General features: G+C 36.8%; 1 protein-coding gene across 1 annotated transcript; it reads left to right on the forward strand.

Annotated features, from left to right (window-relative positions):
- Positions 1 to 2,118: 2,118 nt before the first annotated feature.
- On the forward strand, positions 2,119 to 21,809 carry LOC309390585 (tether containing UBX domain for GLUT4-like; the record flags this gene model as incomplete). Its single annotated transcript, XM_081950060.1, has 5 exons — positions 2,119 to 2,213; positions 13,420 to 13,477; positions 14,470 to 14,543; positions 15,828 to 16,254; positions 21,666 to 21,809. Exons 2-5 carry the CDS (start codon positions 13,466 to 13,468, stop codon positions 21,807 to 21,809), a joined length of 657 nt encoding a protein of 218 aa, XP_081806186.1. The 5' UTR covers positions 2,119 to 2,213; positions 13,420 to 13,465.
- Positions 21,810 to 22,161: the final 352 nt, after the last annotated feature.

The raw sequence follows: 22,161 nt of genomic DNA on the forward strand, positions 1-22,161 counted from the left end.
TTTATACTTTTAACTACGTACAATAACTTATATTTTACAGCAGGACAACACAATACTGGTGTTCATCCAATGCATGGTTTCCTGCTACCTCCCTCTATTCCCTCCTCAGGACACAGGTGGGGGGGAGAAAGAGGGGGAGCAGGAGGGGCTGGAATTTACTGTAATATGCTTGGAACTGCTTGACTTTTTCCTGACTCCACTCAGACAAATGTCTACTGTTGGGGAAAGAATCTCTCTCAGGGTCTTGGGTGAAGCAACCAGCCAGATCCCTTCTTTACAGGCTTGGGTGGAGCTCTTGATCCCCTGTCTGGGTCTTTCCTTCTACCAGGGAAGCCACCCATGAACCTTCTTTCTCCCTCTCCCCCCAGTTGATCCTTTTGTGCTGTTGCAGTCTTTGAAATGGGTTGTGTTCTGAATTAAGACAATTAACTTGGTTTTTTTTAAAGTGTTTGCTTTATTTTATCTATTTTTATTCATTCAATTTTATTTTATTAGTTTTATGTTGCGTTGTAAACCTTCATAGTTGGCAGATAACCGATTTAATTAATAGAATAAAGAAACAAATGTACCCGTTTGCAACTACCGGTAGAAGTATTCCTTTGGCCAGAATCAATTTTGAGAAAAACCAACATGACTCTTCATTTAGATTACTACAAAATTTATTTTTTATCCTGAATTCGGACAGAGAAAATATAAATGGATGATGTGCTTGGGGAAAAAATCTACAGTACAAGTGTGTTTAGAGCATGTTAACTAAATGTTTCAATTCCCAAAGAAGCAGATCTCAAGTTATGCTTGCATGAGATGCTCAGATATGAAATTCATTGGGGATTTGTGCCATTTATAATCTCCTGTGTGCTATTTGTTATAGAAGGTTATAAGCTTATTGTGTTATGCAGAGCCTAAGTGGCTCTTTTGGGTCCCTTTAATCTAGATACTAGACTTTAAATTTGCTGTAAAAAGCTAGAACAAATAGTACTTGAGTTGAAACAATATGGTAAGCTTGATACCTTACTAAAATAATAGTTTATGGATTAAAAATGATGCCATGTGCTGAATGAAGCTTATAGTTATAACTTAGTTTGACATTGGGTAAAGAAAATTGGTGGCTCAGTGGCTAAGATGCTGAGCTTGTCAATCAGAAAGGTCAGCAGTTTGGCGGTTTGAATCCCTAGTGCCGGTAACGGAGTGAGCTCCCGTTACTTGTCCCAGCTTCTGCCAACCTAGCAGTTTGAAAGCATGTAAAAATGCAAGTAGAAAAATAGGAACCACCTTGGTGAGAAGATAACAGCGTTCCGTGCACCTTCAGCATTTAGTCATGCCGGCCACATGAGCATGGAGACATCTTCGAACAGTGCTGGCTCTTTGGCTTGGAAACAGAGATGAGCTCTGCCCCCTAGAGTCAGGAATGACTAGCACATATGTGTGAGGGGAACCTTTACCTAAAGAAAATAAAGCTTTAGAAAATGAAGTTAAGTTCAGATAAGATTTAAGATGTATTGAAAATAATGTGATGGAAACCTCTTAGCGTTTCATTCTCAGAATGATTATTATGAACATAAACCAAGCTTGCTGCGTTAGGATGATTCCCTGGAAAAATGTAAATTAAAAAAAGCTTGAAATACATAAAATAGCTCTGAGATTATGCAAAGAAACTGACTTCTCGTTTATAATAAGCTTGTTCATATGAAAAAGGTCCTGTAATAAGGCACTTATCAAGCTTGGCTATTGTGGAACAAATAGGTCATGGAGTAACATAATTGTTCTGCTAATTCTTCCAGACATACTGGATGAGTAAAAATACTATCTATCAGGTGCCATTTGAAATTATATATTCCACAGTGGACTTTGTGGACTTCCTTTAATGTTTATAACTTTGTTAAGGCAATAATAAAAATAAAACTTAATCCATGCTGTCAGCTATTTGCTTTAGAGAGTTTGTTTAAAAGTGTTAAATGCCACAAATACCTGCTGCTCTGAAGCGTTAGTTAAAACTAAGGACAGGGGCCAGATTTCTGTTTACCAGATGTGATTTTGAACAAGTTTCATGAGCAGCTTTACTAATAGATGAGTATGCGTATATCTTCTATACACATGTATATTATCTCGTAGATACGGATTGCACTGCAATTGGATGATGGTTCTAGACTCCAGGACACATTCAGCTCCAGTCAGACCTTGTGGGATATTCTTCACCATTTTGCACAGACCAGGTGAGTGTAAAAACAAGAATAACAAAACAAACATGAACATACAACATTTCGAAACCAAATTTTATGGGCAACCAAGATTTAGAATGAATATCTGCTATGCTGTTACTTCACACTAAAATCTCTCTTAAAATAAATACAGTCTAGGAATAGACTGTATTTATGAGCAAGACTTAGTCTTGCTCATAATCCTGCATTATTGAACAGATCTGTAGTATAATGGACACTACTTTGGATAGAATTTGGTCATATTGTGTGATAAGAACATGCAATAAGATAGTCAGAAAGTATTAATTCACTTACACTTAAGATGATCAAAATAATGTTCTTTTTAGAGAAATTGGTTGGTTTCCCTATTTAAAATAAATGATTTAACTAAGGAATTAGATAGAAAGCCAATTTAAACTTTGGGTTGTTTTATCCAATCCATTTGGAAAGAACGGTATACTACATTAGTTGTACCAATAAAAGACCCTTCGTCATTTTTTCTGAATCTATAGACAATTATTATAAACATAAACCAAGCTTGCTAGGTTTCCCTGGAAAAATGTCTGAATCTATAGACAAGCAGTAAAAAGGAAAAATAAGTCTGGCTGAAACTGTATGATGAACTATACAATACGTCACCCATTAGATCATCATTTCAGATATATTTCCTTACCTAAACAGAAACAGAAGGACCACAGGCAAGCAAAAATTTATTATGAGTTGAGAATTCTCCTTTACCCTATACCCGTGATGGCGAACCTATGGCAAGTGTGCCACAGGTGGCACACAGAACCCTCTGTGTGGGCATGCGAGCCATTGCCCCAGCTCAGTTCCATCGCACATACACAGGGGGTGGGGTGCTTGCGCAGGGGCTGGGAGGAGCACGGGGGGTCATGCGCACATGTGCGGGGGGCGTACACAGGGGGTTCACGTGCATATGTGAGGGGGTGGGGCGCATGGAGGGGATTGTGCATGCATTGCATTATGTCGGCACGCAACGACAAAAAGGTTAGCCATCACTGCCCTATACTTTTTTCTCTTCCCCTTTTCCTCCCTTATTTTTCCATTATCTTCATTTTTCTTTGTGTATCTGTATTTTATATTTTGATAAACTAATAGAATATGTGAACCAGCACAGGGCTAGGAGAGAGGGTCTGGCTCAGTATCACTCACCTGGCTTTCTTACCTAGGATAGGTAAATGAATACAAATTGATATTGTTATATACCCTGGACCTTTTAATTTGGAGAGCCTTCTTCTATATTATGATATTCGTAACCAATGATAAGTATGTTAAAGTAGTAGAAGTGAGAGTGGTTTTCAACTTCCTGTTATCTTCCTCACTGAGTTTCTTTGAGGGCAGCTGGCAGGGAGCACTGGAAATCTTCCTTCCTTCTTTCCTTCCTTTGATTGTGGGAAACTCTCAGGGTACTTGGGCAATCATGTTTGCACTTCTTGTTAAGTTCCCCATGGACTTGGTGACTTGGAAATGACAATCATCCAACCATGACTGATCACAGTGGCGCAGCAGCATTGAAGTGGCCATAAATTTGCTGAATTTCAATCCCAAAGAGCCATGAGCTCTGGATTTTGGACACCTTCTGTAAGTGAGCCCATTTGAGATATATTGATTCAGAAATCATTGCCCTATGATGTACCTTTTCTCCCAATTGAAGATTGCAAACAAATAGACACCACAGTTTAAGGGGTATATAAAAGACACAAGTCCATGTGCTCATAGTTGTGTTGTGTGTTTAAAAAATGCTATATTCAAAATACAATTTGGTCCTGAGACTTCATTGGCTTCCCCTGTCATAATTTATTATATTGCGCATTTGTTTTCATGCCTATGTAAGTTTCTCTCACTGTTATATTTCTGTGCCTGGGAATATTTATATAGTCTTCAAAAATTTTAAACTAAAGCAATTGACTTTTCCACTAGAGTATATATTTCTTCCCCTTGATTCCCTTGGTCACAAAAATATGATTGGATAATGTATGAAATGACTGGTAAGAGCAGAAAAACTACTAAACAAAACGATCATCCTGTACTTTTTCTCTCTGGTGTTAAACAACTCTGCTTATTGTATACTAATAATAAATTGTACATATCATGTACAACTTCCTAGGTTCTGGCATAATCAAATGGGAACATGAAGAACAGTTATTCTGGAATCGGGAAGATTTTTCTCTTGTCTGTTGCAAAAGATTCTACAGAAATAATAGAAAATACTTGTAGCTTGGGTTTTAGATTTTGGCAATGGTTTGCTCTCCAAATTCTACAGTTTCTGCAGAGTGTTTGAATTCAATTGTTGACTGGACATTTCCAAGCAATTGAGATGTTATTTTTTTAAAAAAAGACTTACTTATTGCCCTTTGTGTATTTTAGATTTTTTTAAAAAAAGGATTAGCCTATGCTTCATATATTCTGAGTTATGAAGCTTCTGTGATAGTTTGCCTCCCTCTTGCTGCAGCCTGCATTTAGTGTTCTTTCTGTCTGAAGTGGATTCAAGACTCCTTAAAAACAAATGTCAAGCTAATAATCTGTACTTCACAGATGATTTGTTACTTAACTTTGTTTTTTGTGGCCTAGAAGGCTGAACCTCTTAAATTGTAAACAATTGTTGCAAATTATGCTGAAGCATCTTTCTCTTCCTTCTCCCTCTTCCCCCCAAAACCACTTCTTAGCGAGCTTGCCTAATACTTAGAAAAGGACCATCACTGATGTGCATTTTTGTCCCCCTTTGTTCTTTGATGTGCGTGTGTGTGTGTGTGTGTGTGTGTGTGTGTGTGTGTAGAAATATATTAAATGGATCTTCTAAGTTCCCTTTTGTTTTAAAACACATTTACTATCACCCATTTGTTATGTTATAGGATTGTTTTGTGGGTAGTTATTTCTTTCAGAATCAGAACTGTTCCAGCAACATCTCAGAAAGACTGTCAGACTAGAACTTCCAAAGCAGAGATGATAGAACCATCAAGAAAGGGTGGATGAGCCAACTTGAACACTTGCATGAATAACAACAGATGACTGTTTTGTTTTTTGCCAACCTTTGATTTACAGTTTTTTTGTACTTTTCCCCTGACACATTCCAGATACAATTTCACAAATAATATTGTTTATGTCTAGTGAGTTATGATTGCGTAGAGAATCTAATTACAAATATCTCCAAAAGATGTCACTTATTTCTTTGTCCATGTGTTGGTTCATATTTTAATATATGAATTAACAAACCATTCTGTAGGGGTTCCCTGGTAGAGGTTTTATCTTTTTGTCATTTTAACAGTCATTTAAATTTGGTCTCCACTATCTTTAAACTGATCTGATAAATCATCTATTGTTTATCTAGCTCATATTTCCCACTCAATGAACTCCTGCTACATTTTACAGATTCTGTACCTTATATAAATTAGTGTCTTGTATGGAATCAGTTCCTTGCTTGAAAACAGTTTCAGACTGCAAGAAGTTCCCCTTTCACAATTACATAAATGCAGAATGCAATTTTTTATTGCATAGATTTTCTCTCCTGTCTCTCCTTTACTGTTTTGCTTCACATCCGTTCTGAAAAAGATTTCTGAAGGGCTGATAAAAACTCAACTGCGTTAAAAGTCTACAACATCCAGTGATATATGCTAATACATAGTGATAGCTGTGAAAAACAGCTAGGCATCATAATGACATTCTCCTGTTTTTATTACTCAACAACTGATATTTAGTTAGATATTGCCTCTATTATTGGAGGCCATATATAAATACCTTAATTAGAAATTGTGAAATAAGGATTGTCTACCTTGAATTTTCCCAATCCTTTTAAAGTAATGCAAGTTAGCAACCCTCTCAACAACATATGGTAGTGTTTTCTATAATTTAACCATACTCTTTGTGAAGATCTTCCAAAAATTTAACTGCCATTTAGTTTCATTGGAAAAGTGTGGATTAAAGGACCCCCTTATTTAAGCCCCCAAAGCATTATAACTTTCTTCATTGGGAAATTGTTTCAGCTCCATAATCATCCAGTGTCGTCGTCATTTTAGGTTTTTTATTTTTGTGCTCAGTTTCAATTGTACAATACAGCTTTTGGTTATGTAATGCAGGCAGTCCTGACTTATGATCACAATTTAGTTCAAAATTTCTGTTGTTAAGCAAGATAGTTGTTAAATGAGTTTTGCCCCATTTTATGACCTTTTTGTGCCACAGTTAAGTGAATCATGACAGTTGTTAAGTTAGTAACATAGTTATGTGACTCTGGCTTCCCCATTGTCATTCTTATCAAAAGGTTGGAAAAGGTTATCACATGACCCCGGGATACTGCAACCATCATAATGTGATGAAACTGAAGTTGGAAATTGAAGTATTGCTCATCTACTATTAGGCCTAGTATCAAGTAGTCCCTTACACTTTATCCTAAGCAGCCAAGATGATTTCCCATTTTTGCTTACCCTCTGTCTTCACTTGTGATTTAAAATTGTAAGGACTCTTAGACATTAGTAAAGTTGCTTATAATGACATCAGAAAATAGTTCAAATTTGGAAGAGGATTACTTTTAGCCAAAAGGGTTGCTAGGACTCTTAAATATGATACAGAGACAGATTCCAATTTAAGAGAAAATTGATACAAAATATTTTATAGTTGGTGTATTCTATTAGTAAATTGTAAAGATATAAAAATCATGTAGTAATAAATGATGGAATGTTTATGATACAGAAGGACCGTTTTACCACATGTGATAGACATATAAAAATTGGAAAATTATATATAGTACTATTCAGATAATTTTAGAAACTAATGTTAAGTGGAAATAATTTTATAAAAATTAGGCATAATAGACATAACTCCAGAAGCATTAACTTTAAAAAATCAATTTTCTAAGATACATGTAGACAGCAACAAGGAATATGAGAAAATTAACAACATAAATTCAACCAAGAAAGGCTTCCATAGACATCATATATTGCACAGCAAGGGAAATTTAAACATTTAGAGTATGATTTTTAAGTGGAAAAGGAAACTGATTAAAGAACTAAAATTAGAATTATATGACAAAATATTTATAAATATTGCAAATCAGTTGAAGAAAACTAAAGACAAGTTAGAAATTAATTTTTTCAGTAATGTTTTTAGTAGAATTTCTTTTGCTTTAAATAATAAAAGAATGGAGATACCAATATTCTGTTCAGAGATTTTTTTAAAAAGATCATTTAAATCCCTTTCTATTTTGTTAAAAATAATGTATTCTGCTTTTTAGGGTTAATCCTTCATTTACTGAGCATCAACAATACAACTTTTGCAATTTCTTTGCCTACTAATTTTATTTCTTTGTATTACTATTTTTTTTCTGCTTTCTTTTTTGTTTGGGGTGTATGTATATGTATGTGTGCATTTGTGTATGGTTATAATGATCAATTTAAAAATGTTGCTAGAACTGTGCCATTACAGTTCTTGAACTTTCTAGCTTATAAAAACAAAAAAATAAGTGGAATTAATTAAATTACTTTTAGGACACAAATATTTGGGCTGTCTCCAACTGTACCTTTTAAGGTGCTTTAGCAATTATTCATTGTCAAAATGCAGTTCTCTAGCGGTATGGATGCCTAGTAATGGTTTATTTCTAGACATTTTTCAAAACAGTACATTCAGTAGTTTAGTGGTACTCAGTAATTTTTCTCATAATATTTGAAATTTCAGGGTTTAAAAAAATGAAAGCACCTGCATGTTCATAATTCCTACAGTATTTGAAAGGAAAAATCTGTAACATTTAGTTATAATACAGTTGAGATATCTAGTCCAATAAAAACATTGCATGGTTAGTGAGAAATATGTTTGCATTTTGTACACAGCTGTTTGTTTTAACTGTGCAACACTCCAGTTTCTTTCTTTTGATCTTCTATTCCTCCCCCTCATTGTTTTCTTCCACCTGCCTAACATCTTCAAAAGAAAATGTTCTATCACTAAGACTTCAGTCTTGTGTCTTTTTTAAAAAAAACCTAGGTTCAATTTTCCTAACCTAGCAGCAAATTGAACCAATCTGCAGATGTAAATTGTGTGCATGTGGCTACAGACTTAAACAGGTGAATAGCTCTTTCAGGGCTCTCTTTCAGAGAGAAGTTGTGGATTTTTTTTTTAACACAACAAGAAGATGTATGAAATTCTGATATCATCAACTCTGCTGCATCTAGTGAATTGTGACTGTTTTTAAAGAATATGTTACAAATTTCATTCTTATCTCTATTTAACTATATACTGTTAACAGTTCTCCTGGCAGTGAATATAACAAAATGGTCTTCTATATTTTAAAAAATCTTAATAGGCATGAATTGTGTAGATGCTTTGTTTCAATTATTGAAACAATAGAACTTAAGAAAGTAACAAATAATATAAAACAGGTCTCATGTCTAGACAGTCCTGCACTCATTGAAGGATTCTAACTCAGAAATACAGCATGCACTTTGAATATATAGCCTTCTATCTTCAAGCACTTCAGTTTAAAGAAAAGGAAAAAAAATCCAAGCCTCAGTGATAGTTAATTTCTTAGACTTTCTGCTTTTGTCTAGGCAGTTACATGTATTTACCTGAGGAATTAATTGATGAACTTGGTACCCACTGAGGCCTATTTTCCCAACATGTGCAATGTCTGCTTTTGTTCTTCTGATGAATATTTTAAATATTAAATAAAATTGGTTTTCTTGTACAGAAATTTGGCTTAACTCTCCCAAGATACAATAAATATTACAAAAGTATTAATTTATCTTAATTTTTGAAACATCACTGGCGTTTGGGATACTGTGTGGGAAGGAACAAGAGTTTTGGATGACTTCTTTTTTTTTAATTGAAGGAATAGTAAAAAAAAGCCATATGTGAGCTAGCTTAGTAGCAGTTTGAACTCCTAGTTGCATTTTCACATTGTGTAAGCTGGAATGCTTCTGTATTTTATAAAGTATCTGGCTAAATAGCTTATTTCAGGATAGATTCTAGTAGCCACAGCCATTTTTTCTGCTTGCTAACGCTTCAAACCTCATTCTCTGACTGTCCCATATGGAGAATGTTGTTAGAGCTCTGTGCGTCTTCTTGGAGCAGAAGAGAATAAGTGTGGTCAACCCACTGGAATTTTCCCCCAGGTCCCTAGTGTCCATTTCTGCTAATTAGGTCTGAAGAAGGTCTGGAAGCTATTGTGAGCTGCTGCTGCTGCTGCTGCTCCTCCTCCTCCTCCTCCAGCATGCTCTAGCCCTTACACAAGATGTTTACAGGCCCTGTCAGATCCCAACATGAGGGAATCTAATCTGCCTGCTGTTCTCCTTCTGAAAAACAGCACATCAAAGTAATGGCAGCGTGTTTGATGTGTCTGTTTGCCTCAGAGAATGCACGTAATGGATTAACATTTGGAGGAGAGGCCTGCTGGCTTCTAACCATCTCTTGGGGATCTTTGTATATGTTGTTTTTTGCAGACACTTGATCAGAGAGCACAGCCTTGGATCATAATGCCAGAGGTGTTGAAATTAAAAGAGATGACCCTTTCCTTGAAATTTGTCTGCTAGATCATAGCATTCTTAGTCTTGCATCTTAAGCCTGTGATCCTATCTTTTGCAAATAAGTTGGTTCCTGTTTATTGTGACTTTGGAGAAGTATATCTTGAATATTCTCTTGTTAACAGCAACCCTGAGAACTCTGTTCGCCCATCTCTGAAGTTAGATAGCTTGTAGAAAAAAATGAATAAGCTTAATTTAAGGATAAGTGAGAATTGTAACCTTCTCGAAATATTTTTTTTTAAAAGTGTGCATATTTCTCATAAACTGGAAACTTCCTTATTTAGAAATAAGGAAACAAATACAATAAAAGATTAATTAATCTGCATATTTAAGCAGAGAGCTCTGATGCTTCAGATTCTGGTGGAATCCCTTGTAGTCAAAATATAATATTGGGGGACTAAATTAAAATTGCCATTTAGTAACATTAATATAGACATTATCCCCTCATCTGAAAGTTGGAGATGGAGGAAGCAGAATAGCAACCGTAGTTCATAGTTCTAGAAGTCTATAAGGAAGCAAGCTCTTGGTTTTTGCCAATCATCCCTTCAGTAAATAGTACTCCCCTTTGGGGAGAGGGGGCGGTATAAAAATCTAAATAAAAGTAAAGTAAAGTAAAGTAAAGTAAAAGTATCCACAATTTCAAGAGCTTTAACTGGGCTTTTAAAAATATGCTTACTTCCTTTCTGATTTACACTTTAATATGTTAATAATTCTAGCATTCATGTCATGTTCTGAATTAAAGATATACTTAAGAGTTTATCATTAGCATCCTTGCTGGCAGATTACTCTGTCAAGTTTCTGAATTATTATTTTTAATACTTTCTGCAGCAAAATTGTCTTGAGAAACTTTCTGTTTCCAGAACCTAGGACAGGGGACCCTAACCCCCGATCCATGGGCTGGCACTGGTCCAAGACATGCCAGAAACCAGTCCGCGCAAACAAGCGAAGCCCCATCTGAAGGATGCAGACAGCACACAAAACGACACCCTTTCTGGTCTGTGGAAAAGCCTCTCTCCACGTAACTGGTCCCTGGTGCCCAAAAGATTGGGGGCTGCTGGTCTAGGGACTTGTCATTCTGCAAGATTTCTCTAACATGCTCATTTAAAACCTATACACTGAAGCATTGAATAAGTAACTGATCCACAATGTGGCAGGGTAAGCAGGTCTCATTTCAACGTGTGTGATCACTCCTCTTTGCAAGCTGCATTGATTACCAGTATGTTTCCAGGTGCAATTCAAGGTACTGATGGTCACCTTTAAAGCCCTTCATGACTTGGGCCGGGGTTACTTATGGGACCATCTCTCCTGAATTGTTTCTGCTTGTGCCATCTAGACCAGCAGGAGGGGTATCTCTGGGCCCCATCAATTAGGGAGTGTTTTTTGTTAGAGCCCAGGAGTAGATCCTTTTCTCCCATTGGGCCCAATCTGATCTCCCAATATTCTCCTCTGGAATATTCCCTCTGGAGATCAGATTGGGCCCAACCTTGCTGGCCTCTAAAAGGTCTTGGAGACTTGGTTCTATGCTCAAACCTGGGACCCCATATGTGTGGTGGAGCCAATTTTCTTTTAGCTGCTCTGTGTTGTATGGCTTTTTAAAAATGTGGTTTTATTTATTTTTTAATTGTTGGCTGCCCAGAGTTGTGTATTTGAGATGGCAGCCATACAAATCTAACAAATAAGTTTGTCCCTTAATATTGATGTACCCTTGATCAAGTACTTTCTGGATAATTTTTTTTTTTTTCCTCTTGTGTGGCAGAATTGATCTGCTTTCCCCTGCCTCCCAAATTGCAAATGTTTTCAAAAGGAAGGTGTATCTCTTTTTCTCTATCATAAATATAACATAGATTTAAACAGTATTTTTTTCCATTAGGATCATTGGTAGAGAAAGTCTGAAGGGCCACACATGTTGTATACAGACTTGCAGAGAATGTCAACACAGTCCAAAAAATGTCTTTGGAATTAGCAGGAAACGAGATAAATGCACATGTAAGCAAAAAGAGATAGAAGATATGCAAAATCTATTTATTCCAATTATTAGGCATAGTGAGCTAGCTTGATTATGCTGCAGATACTAGGAGATAGTAAGTGGCACTGATTTCCAATCTTGGCAAATAGGCTGTGTGCCATATGACTTCTTGTCTTCATGCATATTTAAATACGATTTTTCATTTCCAGTGCTGAAGTTTTTCAACTGCCAATCCGTTCAGCATCTTTATATGTGGAAAAAAAGTGGGAGTGCTATTTCAAAACATATTGGGCTGCTTCTGGCAGAAGAATAAAGGAATTCAAGTTATGGTCATAATTGGAAGAAAAAACTATAAAGAACGGGAATTTCCATTTGTAAGAGTCAGTAATAAGAGTTTACGTAAATTTAAAAATAATACTTTCATCTTTCCACAGCATTTCTATAAGTCTTTTGGCAGGTATTGCCTTCTGGAAGGACATACTATATTTTTATGTTGGATGCTTTCTGCTTGAGTTGATATAAAAAGCTTGGATCTTAGAAGATTTGTTGTTCCACTAATTTTTATTATTTTATTTTGAGTTTTTTTTATCAAGTCACTTCAGTTTTGCTAGATTTCTTTTGCTTTATCTTTCAGTCCTGAAAACTAACTATTGGTTTAGTGGTATTGGGTATTGAATTGAAAGCCTTTTATTTCTTTATAGATACTATATTGCTGGATATTTTAATCTTTACCAAGTATCTAAAATCACATTATCTAATGGACGTTATACAAGGGAAGATTGGAGGAAGGAAGGAAGAAAGGAAGGAAGTGCTGTGAAGATTGCCATCTGTACAACGGTGGGATCAAAACTAGTCAGACTGATTGTAGCAGATTCCTGAAAGATCAGAGAGTTGGAGGCCCAATGCAGACTTCTACATATGTACAAAATGACAGATGGCTCAGAACCATGCACTCAAAATGGCAGATACACAAAACAAGTTAACACAGAGAGTGATTTAGTCTGAATTAACCAACTGCAGATATAAAAAAACCAAAAGTTGTAGATAAGGATCACCTGTACTTGTAATAGTTTACATATAGATTTAAGCCATCACTCATTTGCTTTATTGCTTCCTTATATTCATCTACCCTGGAATTCTTCAACTGTTCTTTATTATTGTTGTTGTTATTCAATAATAGTTTGTGTTGTTTTACCACAAAGACATATAAGGAATTCTTCATGAAGGTCAATAGTCCTTTGACAAAACAAAAACAAAACACTAAAGTTGCACCAGACAGTCTTGGTGTTTCCTACAACCCAAAATGGATATAGAACACGGTGTTCAGTAACCAGGCAGGAACATGTTTCAATGTGCGAATAGGAACTGGACATATGCTTGCCATCCTTCTCACTGAAGTTACATAGATTGTTTATATGCAGTAAGAGTTAAGTTAGGAGAAAATATCACTTCAGCTGAATACAACTTCAGTCTGACTCTCTAGTGGGTTGGGATGAGAAAGAGATGAAGAGCATACCTGAGCTTTGCAAGGCCTTTTGTGCTATGGTAAGTGGAAGATGGGTACGAAACCATTGAGTATTAATGTTGGTAAGCTACTCTGGACATTCTATAGACTTTTCTCTGAAAAAGCTTAGAAAATTCACAGACTGTACATTAGATTTGTTTGGGGCTTTTGAAACCAGAATAGGGTTTTCTTCAAGAGGGCATACTTCATTTTTATGTTTCCTTACAGGGAATATGTGGAAGAGCAAAGTGAAGTGTCCCCTGTCTGTATTTACATGAGAGACGAAGTAAGTCAACAAACCCACTTCTCTGCCATTCCCCTTCCTCTCCCACTGAAAATGACAAAATTACTCTGCGTAGCTTTGCAGTCTGGAAAATCCGTTCCTCCTTTTGACTCACTGGAGAAGGGAAATGGAAGGACTTAGTCTCTTTAAAGTTTGAAGTATTTTGAGGGGTGAGGGGGAAAAAAACCCCTACTGGAACATAATCATGGGCTGCTTAGCTCAAGACTTTGAACCCATGAAATATACTCAATGATCTGTTTGTGTGTTTTTTCAACTTCTTATAAAACTCAAGACTCACAACAGTGGTTACAGCTTAATAAATATTTGCCTTTTCCTTGTTTTGATCTCTGCAGGGTTTTTATTTTTGTTTAATGCTTTTATATGTCAGTACTTTAGAGTCATTCATCACCTACCCTAGAATAAATGCCAACCTCTCCTTCCAGGTACTGAACAGATCACCCTTATAGTAGTCAGTGTTAGTTCTGCTATCCTGGAAGTGGAATACTGAAAGAGGTGGGGAGGAGTGGATAGGCAGAATAAGCCTCTTCTAAGCCTCCTCTCAGGATAAGCTTGTCATCATAGAGCTAAATGCAGTTCAGCATGTTTAAATTACTACTTGAAGAATGGAAGAGCCTAAACTTATGAAATTGCTTAATTCCAAATTGGAGCAATGGTTAATCAAGGCTAGTGGTAGATTCCAATATCTCCAATTAGGTGTTTTTCAGTTCTGCTGTCTAAGATTTCTTTAAATGCAAATGTCAAAAATGGACAGTGGGATTTTATTTATACAAAATTAACATTTTAAAAAAATCATCCTTAACACTCTGAACAAAGGTCAACAAAAGCATAGAACTATTTGAAAGCATTTAGAGGAAAAGTACATAAAACAGAGTGTTGTATATTACTCTTTGATACTTCAAGTATTTAAATAACTTTTGAGTGAGTTGCCTTTTCAGAACTGATAAAACAGTACTGTATGTTCATTTCCCTGGTAGATATCTGGGAAAACTGCTTTGGAGAAGACAAGTCTGAAGTCGCTTGGTCTGACTGGAGGCAATGCCATTATCAGGTAGGGAGGAGCACCATTTCCTTTTTTCCCCTTTTTGTGTTTTTTCTTTCTTTTCTTTTTGCCCAAGGAATAAATTTACTTTTGTGCGAGTGAGCATTTAAGGGCATGTTTTTGAAGACCTTCGTTAGTTTAGATTGCCAGCAGTGAAAGTACCTCCCCCCCCGCCCCTTGTTGATATCTAATGTTCTGACCTGTACCTGGTATTTTGTTTGGTGTTTAATTTACTGTTTTATTTATGTTATATGTCACCACTTTACATCCTGAAGGAGACAAGAGCAGTATGCAGAAAGAACAATGAAATATAATAATCTATTGTAAAGCAATAAAAATGTAAAATTAAAATATTTGAAAATGCAATCTGGTCCTGAAATTGATGTTTCCTTTGTGATGCCTTGATGATAGGTATATCTTCAGTTTCTTTTAAAGCAACAGTTGGAGCTGATTGTACTTCTTTTGGGAGATAATTTCACAATTGAGACATGGTAGTCCTTAGGCATTGTGAGAACTCCGTCAGTAGGATAGCAAGTAGGCCTTCCCTAAGTCATCCTAGAACAGTGATGGGGAACTTTTTAGGCATAGAGTGCCCAAACCTGAAGGTGTGCGCATGCGCTCACCAGAGTGCCGGAAACCCGACAACCAGCTGGCTAGTGGGTATGCACGCCTCGGAAACTCAATGACCAGCTGGCTGGCGTGCATGCATACGTTGGAAACCTGGCAACCATCTGGCTGAGCTGGGCCAACGGCACGCGTGCCCACAGAGAGGACTCTGCGTGCCTCCTCTGGCACATGTTCCATAGGTTTGCCATTACGGTCATAGAGCAATGTCATTCTTTTAAAATAAAACTTAAAAATTCTAAGAGCTGGCACAGGGCTTTGCATTCATTATCATATATTCCTTATTTAGCCACCCCGTTTTGCAATTAGACACCTGTGCCAGAATTGTCTGAATTGTCTTCAAGAATACTCCCAAAAAGAGTTAAATTCCTGGTTCACCAAGAGTTGCCCTTTAAGGCTGTAAATTTTAACACTTTATCAAACTTAAAACTTCATTAAATTTGGCAGAGTACTGCATGTAAGTATCTCAGTCTATTGTTTCTTTTTTTGTTACAGTTTGTGTGAGAAACGCTTCATTTGTTACTGGGAGGAAAAAAACCTGAATCCCACTTCCCAATAATATAATTGACCACATATTTCTGTATTTTTTTGATTGAAAAGGAAAATAATTTCTTCTGTCTATGCGTACGTATACTTAAGCCTTCTTTTTCATGTGTCTCGTTTTCATAGAGTGAACACAAAGAAGGCTGTTTCCTCTGATAATGCAGAAGGTGGGAGCAATGAAATTCTTTCTAAAGAAGTACCAGGAGGGTCAGCTTCTACAGAACAGCCAGAGGCTGTGTCTCTTGTACACCTCCCTCCCTTTCCAAGCTCATCCCGTTCAAGTGAAGCTGCACTTACCAACCAATGTACTAATAAGCAGAACTGGAGTAAAGGATCTCAGGATAATTCAGAGGAGCTTAGTTCTCCTTCAGAGGTTATGCCTACCTCATTTATCCCTTTCATGGGCAGTGGCCAGTCTCTGGGTGGTGGCAGTCCCACACCAATGCTATCTCCAGTATTGACAAACCAGCCAAGTTCTCTATCCAGTCCTGGAGGGCCTTCCAAGCCAAAGAAGTCAAAGAACAGCCAAGAAAAACGAAAGGAGCAAAAAGAGGTAGCGGTTTAGCTTGCTTACAGAGCTCTTCGGGAGGAGAAAGTTTTCTAGACAATTGAACCAATGTGTTAATATATTCTCCCAAATTTAGACAAAATTATGTCACCTTCAGTTTATTTTACGTGATTTATTTATTATTTATATGATAGCAAACAGTTTCATTGGTGAGTGATAATGCTCTTGAACATTTCAAACTGGGTGGCTGAAATCATTCATCACCTCTTGTTTTAATTTTCTAGAGCATTCATTTTGTTAGGTCTGAGACAGTTCATGATGAATGCTGTTCTGCTTTGTTATTAGGAGCTGGACGATCATTTAATATTTCTGCGCATGGTTGATGTGTTTAGTTCTGATATTAGATTGAGACATGGATACACCCTCTTACATTGTTTTGCCTGTAGCCATGGGAACCCCCTGCTATAACTTGACCAACGTCCTTGCATTGCCAAAATCAGACTACTTAAGAGATGCTCTTGGAGCCTGCCTTCTCAGACCTGGTAGAGTGCTGCCTTTAGAGTGGCTGCAGGTTCTGCTGGAGCCTTCCCTCCCTCATATTAAACAGCGTGTGACTTTGACTGCTGCTTTCAGGCGCTTTGATCTTGGGTGCCTTTGCCGCTGATTGATTACGTTGCACTCCCTCCTCTATTCCTTCCATTCCCTTCTCTTGCTCTCATCAACAGCCCTAGAATGGGGCTGGCCACATGGCATCTGCTTTTTGTCCCTTTTTAGTCCAGGGAGCGGGGAGAAGGGGGAAAAACAAAAGAAAACAAAACAAATTATTTTTAAACATCAAAGGTCCATTTTAGCAAAAGAATCTTCCCATTAATGTTGTGCTTGTGTGTGGGGTTTTTCTTTTCTTTTAATTTGATGGAAGAAGCTGGATAAAATCTGTGCCGGCGTCCCTCCACTTCTGGGCTAGGACTGGTTCACAGACAAGCTATGCTTTGACTTTGATGTCAAAACATTAATTGTTAGAAGGTAGCTTCACTCCCTATTCCCCTAGAGATCAGAAGAATTCTGCAATGCGGGAGGTTTCAGTCTTATCCGGCATGTTTTTTGGAAGTTGTAGCATGCCCCTCACCTTTTAATTGTGCAGCACAGTAACATTTAGGTCGGTAATAGATAGCTTTGAGTGGCTTGACCACAGCACTATAATAATCCTAGAGTTGAAGATTCTGTCATAGGTTGAGTTTGGAAATCAAAACCAAAATAGGTGAAAAAGACGAGTATGTTTATGTTTAACTTTCCTTTAACTGCCTTGTGTTGTAATTCCTGGAATGGAAGAACTATTTAGTTCAAAGAGATTATCCATCAAATCATTATGTCACCCAGTCCGTGCTATATGTATTGTGTAGCTGCTGCTTATCCTCCTTTTTTGGAATCTGTAATTGGAGAATTGCTTCTAAGAACCGCATTGTGGAAACTGAACTATTATTCATCAGCCTGTATCTCCATATCTGAAACAGAGTGCTGGTCTGGTAATTGACTTTGTATTGGTGGTCTACTAGAGAAGCTTTGAATACAAGAGGACCCGTGCTTTTGTCTTCAGCGTTGGGCAGCCAGCCCTAGCCAAGTGGGATGTTGCCAGTGTCTTGGGTTTGTTCAATAGTAGAGAGGAATGTGTTGCATTGTTTTCATCCTCAAGTCAATTACTTGTTTCTAGACATAGCCCTTCTGGAACTCACTTCAGATTTTGGAAGTCATTGCTGTTATGAGGAGAGTTAAAAGTTTAATGCTTTCTATTTTATCTAATAAAATGAAATTCAATGGTGAAAAGAGTAAGGTTCTACATTTAGGCAAGAAAAACGGAATGCACAGGTACAGTATAGGTGATACCTTGCTCAGTAGTAGTAACTGTGAAAGGGATCTTGGAGTCCTAGTGGACAACCATTTAAATATGAGCCAGCAGTGTGCAGCAGCTGCCAAAAAAGCCAACACAGTCCTAGGCTGCATCAACAGAGGGATAGAATCAAGATCACGTGAAGTGTTAATACCATTTTATAATGCCTTGGTAAGGCCACACTTGGAATACTGCATTGAGTTCTGGTCGCCACGATGTAAAAAAGATGTGGAGACTCTAGAAAGAGTGCAGAGAAGAGCAACAAAGATGATTAGGGGACTGGAGAGTAAGACATATGAAAAACGGTTGCAGGAACTGGGTATGTTTAGCTTAAGAGAAAGAAGGAGTAGGGGAGACATGATAGCATTGTTCCAATATCTCAGGGGTTGCCACAAAGAAGAGGGAATCAAACTATTTTCCAAGGCACCTGAGGGTAGAACAAGAACCAATGGGTGGAAACTAATCAAGGAGAGAAGCAACCTAGAACTGAGGAGAAATTTCCTGACAGTTAGAACAATTAATCAGTGGAACAGTTTGTCTCCAGAAGTTGTGAATGCCCCAACACTGGAAGTCTTTAAGAAGATGTTGGATAGCTATTTGTCTGAAATGGTATAGGGTTTCCTGCCTAGGCAGGGGGTTGGACTAGAAGACCTCCAAGGTCCCTTCCAACTCTACTATTGTATTGTATTGTATTGTATTGTATTGTATTGTATTGTATTGTATTGTATTGTGAAAGCCCTGTCTCCCAAGCTACATTCGGTGCCAATTGCAATTTGAAAATTCTAGGCAATATTTCTCAGGATAATTATATTGATGTGATAGAAAAATCAGTTTTTCAGGCTTGTACAATACGTTTTATGTAGGGCATAGAAGACCAGCTGGAAGAGGAAAAAGAGAACATAAAATAAATTGGTTATATGAATGAGGTACCTGCCTCTGAAGCTGAAATGTCACCTTCATGGTTAATTTTTTAAGCTAAACATTCTTTTGTGTCAATTACTATATTTGCTGTTTCTTGTGATTTCCTTACTTTATCCACTTCAGTTTGCTACTCTTTGTTATTGCTATAATAAATAAAAAGTATCTAGTGGAAGATAGTTGATGGCGTTTGGTCCTGGATTAATTATTTGGTCTTATGGAGAATCTATCAGAAGTTGTGTAAAATTTATTTATCAGGCATTAATAGAAATTGTTAGGGTCTATCATGCAGTCCCATAACATCACCACGGCCACCCATTGTCCATTCTGTTCTAATAATTAGAAATAGTGACCCTCAACTCCATTTATATTTAATGTGGGCGAGTGACAAATTACTTGGGTTTGCGAAGTTGTCAACTCTCTTTCTTCTAATCCAGGGGGAGGAGTCCATGACTCTCGGTTCAACACAATTGCTCATTTACGCTGCAGCCCAGTCTCCAAACAACTGGAGTCAGGCGACAGTAGTCATTGTGAAAGGACAGATTGGCAGCTCGTGGGTACTCCTTGTGCTTTCTGCCCAGGGAAAGCTACAATCAGGCTCCTTCACCCTCTAGTTAGACCTGACTCTCTTCAACTTTCTAAAAGTAGCTGAGGGTCCACCCACGCAACCTCACTCTTTTAACTTTCCAAATTACCCTCTGGTGCCCACAAATAGAGGAAATCTTGCCTTGTAATTTGTGTTGTCTCTACTGATAATTGAGAGAGGCTCCTTCTATTCCCAGAGGGCTTGTTCAGGGTGGGGAGGGGGTAGTGTTGCTGGAGAGGATGATAGGACAGGAGATGGGTGGGAAGACAAGCAAAAACAGGGTATGCTAGAGACATCAAGATGGGGTGGTGGTGGTGGTGGTGGTACGGCTGACTAAAAATAGGACTATCTCAAGTTCACGGAGTCTGGGGCCAGGCCAGGCCAGGCAGATCATTGATGGTCAAAGATGCTAGTTTTCAAAGCAGCCTATTAACCATACAGACCAACTGGTGCCATCACTTTATAGCTCTGGATTCATAATGTGTCAGCCAAGTCTCATTGCACAGTATTTACTTTAATCTCTCAGAACTCGCAGAACCTAGCCCATGCCTAAGAAAGTTTTGTGCACTGAATGGAAACTTTACTTGTAATGTGGTACAGTTTCATTTAGTAGTTTTTATTGTGCAACTGCATCGGAGTCTGCATTTTAGGCATTCAGTGCTAAGGAAGCAGTCTTTTCTTCTTCCTAGCTACTTCTGCACCGTAACTTCTATACCCTTTAACCTTTCCTGAGTCTAGATTTTCTACAACAGGTTTATCTATCTGATTGACATCTTTCCATGTTTACACAAGAACAAGCGATAGATAAGTTTCAGGCTGTATTGAGATGCATTTGCTAGTTTTAAAAATAATAATAATAAATACTGTAGAACTGTACAGCAAATAACTGTTGAAAATAAAATTTACTAATTTCATTCCAAACTATTCATTAAAAATAAGATTTCAAAAAAACTAAATAGAAGAAACAAATAAAAAATAAAACAAAAAAAGGGGGGAAATCCAAATAAAAATAGTATATCAGTATAATAATGTGGTAGTGACATAAAAACAAAAGAACAGCAATGCTATAATATATTCCTTTGAATGTATTGCATCACCAATACAAGAAGAACAAAAGGTAATCAACCTTTTGGGAACATCCATTGGAAAGTGCAGTATTTTTTTTAAAAAAAATGTGAAACTAATGTAGCTTTTAATTGAAAGAACTACCCTGGTTATTTCTTAAAACTGGAAATCATTTTTTTCTTAGTTCCAAATAGCTTGATTATTATCCAATTTTATTTTAATCTTTTTAAAATTGTTGATAATATTAAGTTGTTGCTTGATTTCCATAAAAGCCTTTTCTAGTTTATTTGAAACAACTGTTGTTGTTTTTTTTGAGACCTGCTAAAGCACCCAATTCAAACATAATAAATAAACGCTATGTATTACTGTTTGGATGATGTGGTTATTTATATTCATTTTATCATCTTTCAAAGGTTTTAAAAGTATCAATAATGAATGCTTAGAAGGCACTGTCAATCAATGTTTTCCAATAAAAAGTTCTTCCTTCCATTTTTTAAACAACCTACCTACCTACTTACTACATAGGATTATTAAATCCAGACTATAAAACTTCAGCTGACCACTACATAATGGCTCTTTGTTTACAGATCTAATTCATGTTCAAAAGGGTTTGTATAATATGGATATTAAAAGTAGCATTTTTTAAAACCCCTAGAATCCGAACATCTCTGCCTTAGAAAGGGCGTATGATATATGTCTAACATAGATTTACAGATTGTAATCAAACATGAATTCTGAAGATAGTGCTATTTTATATAATTATATAATGTATGCTCTGTGAAAATTAGGGCAGGAATTTACATTAGGAAAGATCATAGCATAAGTCAGTTATGACGTTATGTATGTAAATTAATAAATAAATAAATATATTGCTCAGAAATGTTGGGGGGATACCACAAAATCCACATTTTTCTAAGTGCAAAGATTATATTCCTTGTGCTTTGTGGATTCTGTGCCTTGATGGATTCAAGCATCAAGCTTTAATTTATATTCATTCTACAGCATTTGGACCGAGAGCCAATTGTGTGCCATCCTGATCTTCAAGAGCCGTTGGATTCTGATTCACAAGATCTCCCTGATGAGTTCTTTGAGGTTACAGTAGATGATGTGAGAAAACGTTTGGCCCAACTTCAGAATGAAAGGTAAATTTATTTTTCACTAGTAGTTAAGTAATATTTTTTATGGCCAATGTGCATACAATATAGATTGTTTCTTTGATTCTGACAGAATCCTAAACAATGAATATGCTCAGGATTTGCTTCCCAGTTGTACTTAATGTTCTTCATATTCTTGGAGATTTTACTTGTAGTCTTCTAGTTGTATGCTCACCTGCCTAGACAGAAACTTAATGTTTTTCTCTAAATACTAACTTTGTAGGAGGAGATCTATATTAGTTCATCTATGATAGCAAAAAACAAAACAAAACCCCCAAACCCCAGACCAAGCCTAATAGCACCTTTTGATTAAAAACTGTATTAAAAGTAATAAGCTTTATGAG

Source organism: Natrix helvetica, assembly GCF_964273705.1.
Source record: "Natrix helvetica genome assembly, chromosome: 4".
Classification (NCBI taxonomy): Eukaryota; Metazoa; Chordata; class Lepidosauria; order Squamata; family Natricidae; genus Natrix; species Natrix helvetica.